Source organism: Theobroma cacao, chromosome 8 (genome assembly GCF_000208745.1).
Source record: "Theobroma cacao cultivar B97-61/B2 chromosome 8, Criollo_cocoa_genome_V2, whole genome shotgun sequence".
Classification (NCBI taxonomy): Eukaryota; Viridiplantae; Streptophyta; class Magnoliopsida; order Malvales; family Malvaceae; genus Theobroma; species Theobroma cacao.
Genome location: NC_030857.1, coordinates 15287004 through 15296403, shown reverse-complemented (window position 1 = coordinate 15296403; position 9400 = coordinate 15287004). Strand labels below are relative to the sequence as shown.

At 32.8% G+C, this 9400-nt stretch overlaps 3 protein-coding genes across 4 annotated transcripts; 2 read left to right on the top strand and 1 right to left on the bottom strand.

Annotated features, from left to right (window-relative positions):
* On the bottom strand, window positions 279–2423 carry LOC18592898. Its single transcript, XM_007019835.2, has 4 exons — window positions 2215–2423; window positions 2069–2122; window positions 1850–1901; window positions 279–727 (listed from the first exon to the last, which is right to left on the bottom strand). The coding sequence occupies exons 1-4, from the start codon at window positions 2277–2279 to the stop codon at window positions 602–604; spliced, it is 297 nt and encodes a 98-aa protein (XP_007019897.1). The 5' UTR covers window positions 2280–2423; the 3' UTR covers window positions 279–601.
* On the top strand, window positions 5479–6126 carry LOC18592897. The gene has a single exon (XM_007019834.2). The coding sequence runs from the start codon at window positions 5479–5481 to the stop codon at window positions 6124–6126; it is 648 nt and encodes a 215-aa protein (XP_007019896.2).
* On the top strand, window positions 7029–9341 carry LOC18592896 (succinate dehydrogenase assembly factor 1, mitochondrial). Of its 2 annotated transcripts, none has more exons than XM_018125830.1 (2): window positions 7029–7113; window positions 8535–9341. In XM_018125830.1, the coding sequence occupies exon 2, from the start codon at window positions 8672–8674 to the stop codon at window positions 8966–8968; it is 297 nt and encodes a 98-aa protein (XP_017981319.1). In that variant the 5' UTR covers window positions 7029–7113; window positions 8535–8671; the 3' UTR covers window positions 8969–9341. The 2 variants fall into 2 exon arrangements, 1 of the variants encoding a protein (XP_017981319.1); XR_001929061.1 differs by having other exon boundaries at window positions 7041–7127; window positions 8535–9083.

Here is a 9400-nt window from a genome sequence, read left to right as displayed (position 1 = left end):
TGATGCATATCAAAAGACAGTTCAATGATCCCAGGCCGCGAACAAGACTTGCTATATTTCACCCAAAGCTCATTCTTCCTTAACTAGGAAAAAAAAATTTCACTATAAAACCTGACATTCCAATGGGATCAAAAGACCTGCAGCAATCAACCCCAGCTTTCTTATCATCTCAGCTTTCTGCCCTTAAGTTTTATGTAGTCAAAAGGAAAGATTCATGGATCCTCCCTTGCAAACTAGAAAGCATCAGAATAGCAGAAATGAATTTTAATAAAAGGAAATTAAGAAAGTAACCCCTAAGATTATCATATCACAAGTTGCATTTTATTAGAGGGAACATCAGAGATACCAAGACCTCTTCAATCAGCACTCAGCGACATGCATGAACAAACAAGATAACACTGGACTAACCATTAAAATCACCCTAGTAGCATACAAACCAAATTAGTTATGTGGTGGTTTCATGATGATCTCTTCTTCGCACATCAAAGTTCATGCGTACACAATCATTTGATGTGGAGCAGGCATTTTACAATTATGCACACAATGTGCAGACACAAAGAACTGCTGGCAGAATAATAGGGATTGGGATGAGGCAATCGATTTATGGTTTTTGTATAGAACTTGTGACTCTTTGTAGCTGATCTCTGAGGTTAGCTTGCAGCTCTTGGGTGGAGAGCAGGTCTGGCTTTTCTAAGACTTTTACAACAGAGCTTGCTGCAACATTGATCTGCAAGAAACAAAAGACCAAAGGATAACTACAAAGAAAAGGCTACTTGATATCATAATATTAAAATTAGTTATTTAGAACAATTATTTGAGATGCTCCCAATTGAAAAATAAAAATAAATCAAAATCTTACACTCCATGAAAAATATATGCAGCAGAGGTTGATCAACTCACAATTAAGATTATACAGTCAATTTTTAGATGGGTGCATCATGCTGCCAAGTAGACTTGAGGATGTTAAAAAGAATATGGTTTCAGGAAAAAAAAAAAAAGGTGCGTCATCAAAAAGTTCATGTCAGGCTATGCATGTTAGCCAGTGGTTTAGATATCAAAGAAGTTAAGGTAATCATCACTGATAATAAAGAAGGAAAATAAAGTAATAACAGACTTAGAAGATGAATTGAACCAAATAAATCAGAACAAGTTTAAATCCATTAGTCAGTTAAAAGTCTTTTTTTTTTTTAATTTGTTCATTGTTATGTTTAGACTTAATTAAATCTCAAGCATAATTTGGTAATTTACACAAAAGTCAGAGTAGGTGGTTTAATTTTCGTTTGACAGATGCATAACCGTTACTTACCTGCTCTATGAATAGCACCTTACAAGATTAGCTTTTTCTTATTTACTCTTTCTCTCTTCTATGATCTACCCCTTCCAAGTTCTGCTTCTATTCTTAAAATTTCTTTCTGAGCATGACTTCAGTTCTTACTCAGAATCACTAGGTAATATCCGGGCTATGTTCATTTTCCATTTTCCTCTTTTAAGTGGGGAGTGAACATTGGTCAGGGCAAGTCTTGTTAATTTATCGAACATGATGAAGCAGCAGAGCCCAAAGCCTCATAAGGTTTGACTAACATGAATAACAGTCTAGGGGTGAGAGCACCTATCTTCAAGCAAGGGGATTGTAAGTGTAATTTCAGGGTTTGTTCAGTGGTATTCCTGGAAACAATCTGCAAACATGTTCATGTAACTAAGGACCTGATTATTACTTAAAAATTTGCTTACTCGGTAACTTGGTTGAGACATTGTTACTGTTGTTGGTTTAATCATTAAAATGTAGGCACAATACCTTAAGCAACCCCTAAACTATTCAGGGCAAACAGAATGAAGAATTACACCATACCGAATTTGAAGCTGTCTTCAACAAAGCTTTTGCTAGGGGCACTATGCAAAACCTTTTGAAATCAAACAAAAAAGAAGCTAAATTAATTAATAACACAACAGAATTATGAAGCCAATTCGATGTGAGTTCATGGGAATATCCCATATTTCAATTTCCTACATATCATTTTATTCATTATTTCAGCAACAAAACAGAGGAGAGCCAAACAAAAAAGCTTACATTCCTCGGCCACCGGCTAGAGCTTCTTCCGATGGGTCTTTCCATTCATCAAACCTGCATTCAATTCAAACCAACGATGTAATTAAAAGCAAACCCAGAGAAAGATATATGCAGGAAAAGCCAGATGATAATAGACAAAGACTTACACCCAACCGTAACGCCGGTCGAATAAGAGGCGTTTGGAAGATGGTTTGCTGTTTGTTGTTTCCATTTCAGATTCAGTTGCAGGATTTTAAGCACTCAACCATCTATGGGGAAAACAATGCTGAGATTCTCACTTGGATGCTTTAAAGCTCAAACCGCAGACAGAGATATGCAAGGTTTCTGGCCCAAACGCATTGCCGAACATCCAATTTGTTTTTATAGTGCTCAATAAGAAAATTTAAATAAATTTTTGTACTTTTATAGGTTTAATTAAATTTTTATATTTTTATTTTGGATTAAATAAATTTTTATGACTAATTACAATTAATTAAAATTTCACTTGTCATTTTATATTTACGTAACACTGACATGATGTTAACGTGGATGGTGAAAAATATCACATGATCATGTTATCATGTCAAATTAACATTTCGCGTTATCACCAATTATGATATGTCAACATGTTGCATCATCATCAATTATGATATGTTAGCATATTACGTCAACACCGTATAATGTAAAATGAAAAATGACATTTTGACTTATTTGAATCAAAATGAAAGTATAAAAGTTTATTTGACTCAAAATAAAAGTATAAGGATTTGATTTAACACAATAAAAGTATAAGAGTTTATTTAAATTTTTTTGAATAATTTAGGAGTTTTTTTACAGATTATGTTTTTTTTTCTCTTACGCTTATGTGGCATTACAACATAATCATGTAACATTTTCACTTTTCACGTCAGTGTCAATGTTATATTAGCACGCATGAGAACAAAGATGTAACATGTTATAGTGGATGGCGATATAGCAATACTTATGTGGCATTATGACATAGTTATATAACATTTTCACCTTCCACATCAGTGTCATATTAGCAACACGTGAGAATAGGGATGTAAATAAGCTGTTGTTATATAGATATTCACGTGTACCCAACCCTATAACATAGGGTTCAAGTACTTTATATTCGGTTATGGGGCGGATGTGGATAATATTTTTAATACTCGACTCAGGTTCAAGTGTCACTCTTAAGATATCCTAAACTCGAATCCGATTATTTATACATGATTTAGATAATATTTTTAATACCCGATTTGAGTTCAAGTAGATTTCGAGTATTGCTTTTAAGATATCCTAAACTTGAATTTGAATATACATATATATATATATATTAATAGTTTTTTTTTCAATATATATATTAATATTATATATAATGTTTTAAAAATTTCTAATTGGTAATATTCAAACTTTTTATCTTCTTATTACCTTCAACACAACCTTTGTCATCTTACATAACTTCTTTTTTTGTAAACTAATAAATATAAAATTCATTTTTATATGGTTTTTGGCTATTTAATCAAGTATTTAATGGATTTAGGTAATTAATGGATAATGTTATATTATTAGGATTCGATTTTGAATAATGTTTTTTGATTTTTTTATAATTTTAATAGGGTTCGAATACTTTCTTAATCAAACAGATTCGAAGTAAGATACTTAAAAAAATAAGTAGCTACCTGTTTACATCTTTGCATGAGAATAATAAGGCTACATGTTCAAATTAAGGCTAAACATTTGGATATTTTTTCAATTAAGGATCAAACATTTTAATTATAATAATCAAGAGCTAAATATTTGTAATTTTTTTACAATTAAGAGTTAAGTTGACAGATGAATAAAAAATGTATCACACATAATAGAAAATCACGTGAGCTGATGACATTTCAACGGACTTGGCCGAGCTTTTAGAAATTAGCTGTTACATGCTATATTGAAAAATGTAATTATTATACGTCATGTTGAAGATTTAATTATTACACGCTATGTTAAAGATTTAATTATTATATGTAATTTTAAAAATTTAGTTGTTACATGTCATATTAAAAAATGTAGTTGTTACATATTATATTGAAAATTTAGTTGTTACACATCATGTTAAAAAATATAATTGTTATACGTCATGATGAAAAAGTTATTATACGTCACACCATAATTTGAACTTTTTTGATTTAACAGGAAAAAAACTTTATGACAAAAAAACTTGATAGTCCACTTCATGCACGTGTCCTACACATGCCAAACGCTTTTCACTTTAACCTTTAATTTTAAAAAATCAAAAATATTTAACACTTAATTATTATAATTGAAAGGTTTGACCTTAAATTGATAAAAATTTTAATCTAAAATTACATATTTAATAGAATAATAAAACGATAAGTGGTACACGTATAATATATATATATATATTTGTGTGTATTATTGATTTAAAAACTAACCAGCCCTCAATCACTTTTACTTTTTGTTTCCCTATTTAGATAAAATAACTGTCATCTCTTTCCTTTTCAGTTTTATCCAGATAATAAGTATACGTAGGTAATGCCTAATGTGGCATTCTATCATTGGTTGCTTTGGAACCATTTAGTTCTCAAATTCTTAACATTAGGTAATGCCTAATGTACGTCTGTATATGATCGACTTAAAAACTAACCAACCCTCAATCACTTTTTACTTTTTGTTTCCCTATTTAGATAAAATAACTGTCATCTCTTTCCTTTTCAGTTTTATCCAGATAATAAGTAGGTAAAGCCTAATGTGGCATTCGATCATTGGTTGCTTTGGAACCATTTTGGTTATCAAATTCTTAACAGATTGGGGTATAAATAATTGCAAGTATAAGGAATTAATCTTTAGCTCTAATATTCTGAATCTTGCTTGCAACGTGTACACTTGAAAAATGAACTTTGGTAGTCAAGAGCAACGATCTAAAAGGACTGATGCGATGGACTTTGCCTAGCTGAATTAGGGGTCCAATCTTATCAGTGCCATTTTCTTTCTTCGCCACATGTCCTGGTGACCCCCATGTTCCTGCATGACAAGTGTCCTCCTGTCATAGCCAATTGTGTGACTAATGCCGGCGAAAGCAAACAAAGGAATCTTAAACTTGAATTATTGTTGTTATAACAAGAAGCATGGTCACATGAAGATCCCTCAAATCTTGCCACGACTTCAACTTCATGCAACTTAGGTTGCAGTTTTGAACATTCCTAGACCACTTGTCATCTCCTCATAAGCTGTCATCTGTCAGCTGTCAGACAAGCATCTAATTGGCTCTCTAACTTGACAATCAAACAATCTTGGAAGCAAGCAAATGGTATGGTTCTTGGTTAAATTTGCCTATAAACCTCAAAACCCTGTCCCCAACTTTCTTCACTCATTGCTAATTTGCCTTTGCCTGCTAGTTCAATATTTTGCCTTCTGCAACAATGGAATGGTCTCCTCAAGATGCCATGAAAGCTTATCTGCACACTCTTCATCTTGTAAGGGATCCTAACCCTGCTGAAACCACAGGAGTCGTGGAACCTCAGTGCTTGGAGTTCATATCAGCCTTGGCAGCAGGAAAACGAGCTAAACTAATCGTGGAAATCACAACACAAGGCGTAACGCCATTGACGGTTGCACTCGGTGTGGCGGCAAAGCAGAGTGGAGGACAACTTATTTGCATTCTTGTCGATGATGATGGTGATGATCATCGCCATGTCGATGTTGGGTCGATGACGACTGGTCTTGACCATGTGATAAAGTTGGTGCGTGGAATAAGTCCTTGCGAGATGCTCATGCAACTGAACAACGTCGACTTTGCAGTAATCGATTGCAAGTTCCATGGTTACTTGAAACTGTTTAGAGAAGTTGACGTCAACCAAAGCGCGTCCACTGTAATAGTGCACAATCTTCATCGAACCAAAGCTGGAGTTTCATTTGCCCAAATTGTTAAGAGAACCAAGGGAGTAGAATCTGTAACTCTACCTATAGGAGAAGGAATTGAGTTGACACGAATAGGGTTAGGATCCTCATCCACCGTTAAACGTGGTTGGAGCAGACACAATAGATTCCTTGTAACCTTCGAAAACTGAACCTTTTTAATGTGATTAATAGAATACTTTCTTGTAATAACTATATATATATATTGGATAAATTTTTTTGTTTTTATTATTTTCAATATAACTCTTATAATTTTTTTAATCAAATAAAATCTTATAACTAATAATTTATTAACTGTTATTAATCAAAAAGTCACGAGGCATATAATATATTACGTGATTTGTTAATATATTATAATGATAATGATATGACATATTGATAAGACACGATAACATTATCATATGGTATTTTTACTTATTATATTCGCAACATGTTGGCATCTCGTAAGTATAAATTAATAAATAATATTTTGATTAATGTTAATTAATGCATCATTAGAAATATAGTCATATTTAATTCAAAATAAAAATATGAAAATTTAATTGAACAGAATAAAAAATAAAAATTTATTTAAAATTTTTAATAATTCAAGTATTTTTACAAGCATTATACATTTTCTTTTTCGATTTGTCTTTTTAAAACATTATTATAGTATAAATTTCACAAATTATACCGAGAATGGGACTCATTGTTGGTAGAGAGTATTTCACTCTATTAGCTTCAAGATAGCTAACATGTTATAATAAATGATGATGTGATATAATAATATAGTCTTATGAGGTTGTGACATTTTCAACTTTCATGTCAACATTACATCAATATCGTTGATAATATTTTAAATAATAATAATTAATTAATCATTAATTATAAAAGATTTATTTAATTTAAAATAAAAATAAAAATATTTAATTAAATGTAATAACAAATAAAATTTTATTTAAAATATTTAAAATAATGTAAATATTTTTCGAGCATTGTACCAATGGAAAAACTAAACCACTCGTATTGCAGCCTCTAGTATTAAGACACGTGATTAGTTAATTAACAGGTGAGTAGGGGACTTGGACATAAATATGTTAGCAATTGGAAATTCTCAGACTTGTTCTTAGCTCTCCACGACACCCACTCTAACTTCCCCGGTATGCAATGCAGGGTATATTTCAATCATCTAAACTCCGGGGTTCTTTTAAATTTGGAACTGTTAAGCAAAACTAGCGTCTGGGGTCTTCGTTTTGGCTAATTTAGAGAAGTTCCAATTAGCTGTTCTTGCTGCATATGCATATGTATTGGATGAGTTGGAGAATCGTGGTTAATTTCCAGTTGGTTTGATTTTGAATGCTATTTTTGGGTTATACAACAAATGCCCACCATGTTTTCGATTAAAGCCTTCTATGAGATTTATGAATTCCGTGATAAATGTTTCTTGGCTGATTATGATTATGCGTAAGAGGTAGAATTAATATTTTTAAGGGATAGTGGAAAAGTGGTGCATAAAACTTGGGACTGCATCCATGGTTTTTCCTGTTCTGAAACTAATGCCAAAGCTAGGTGGAACCATCTTCTGATGTTGTTGTTTCTTACTTGAGTCACTCATAATTATATGATTCTGGGTTCTTCTGTTGGTTGTTTTCCTACTTCATTAGTCACTAATCTACTGGAACAGTGTTCCTTTCATCTCTTAGCAGCCCACTTATCTATTACATGTGCTACATATATATATTGGATGCTTTGGAGAATCATGGTTAATTTCGAGTAGGTTTGATTTTGAATGCTATTTTGGATGCTCACCATGTTTTCGATTAAAGCCTTCTTTGTAGTTACTCCCCATTCTTTGAGATTTATGAATTTCATGATGAATGTTTCTTTTGTGATTATGATTATGCGTGAGAGGTAGAATTAATGTTTTGAGAGATGATGGAGAAAAAGTTGGGACTGCATGCATGGTTTTTCCTGTTCTGAAAGTAATTCCAATGCTAGATGGATCCATCTTCTGATTTTGTTGTTTCTTACTTAAGTCACTTAACATGTCATGTATCATATTTATATGGTTTTGTGTTCTTCTGTTGGTTGTTTTCCTACTTAGTCAGTCACTAATCTATTGGAACAGTGTTACTTTCATAGCAGCCCATTTATCTATTAGATGTGTTGACAACTTAACTTTTCCTTTGCTACCTGTAGAAGAAGTATCCATTTTTTTGAGTTTGTATTCACAGTGTTACATCCCTTTTATATGCATTTGATAAACTAAGCTACTCATGAAAGAAACCTTATCAATTTTGGCTGCACGGGCCATGCATGGTGTTTTGGCATTGGCAGTGTAATTGCCTGACAGCTTCAATTGCCACATTCCATGAGCAGTCCATTTAACGCTGGTGGCTGTTCATGGTTTCCTTTGCCAACTTGCTTGCTGTGCTTATTAGTCTGCATTTGTTATCCTCCTCTGTGATAACTTATTGCTTTAGAATGGCTTGTCGAATCTAAAATTGTTGGGTTTCTATAACTTGTTAAGCTGGTAATCTTATTAAGATAAATTGATGGCGATTAATGTTATTTTTTCTAGGTATGCTTCTCGTTTGTATCCCTGCTCTATTTGCTAGAACAGTTCCTATTGGTTTTGGGCACAGTTCATTCTGTTCTGAACACACCCAGGGCAGATTTTAGAGAGACATCTGCGTGGTAATTCATCTAGAAGATGCAATGGGTGCTTCAAAAGGGCAAAAACTTTCTGGGTTGCAGAAGCAAGTGCTTAGTCTTTACAGAGGATTTCTACGAGCAGCTCGTTCCAAGCCTAGTGAAGATCGATGCCAGATTGAATCAATTGTCTCAGCTGAGTTCCGCCGCAATTCCAAGCAAGTAGATCGCAAAAATTTCTTCTACATTGAATATTTGCTTCGACGTGGTAAGAAGCAACTTGATCAGCTAAAGAGTCCTGATACTATGGGGTTATCATCTTTGAACGTCAGTTCCTCTCAAAAGCAGAATGCTAAGACTTGAACTTACTATGTATTTGTTACATAGTTTTCTGGCAAAAGTTTTTATTTGATCATTCTTTAATTGAGTGTCAGAGAATAACGAACAGCATTACACGAATATTGATGTTTTTAACATATTGGATCTCTTGCTACTGTCTTGCATTCAATACTGACCAGGGAAAAGCTGTAATTTGAGAGTAAAAAGAATGTTCCCTTGATATAAATGCAAGAAGTTATTGTAATTTTCCATATTCTGCTGCTGTTTCAGGTCACTTCTTCTGTTCAGGTTCTTCCATTGGATTAGTTGAATGGATTGGTGAAATTCTAGGTTGATGAGCATTATGTTATATCTTGATGCTAGCAAAGACTCTGAAAAAAGCAAGGTTATGTTTCAACTTCTTTGTATGCTATATATGAAAAATAGTTTCTTTTATATGATGGGTAGGATGTTGCC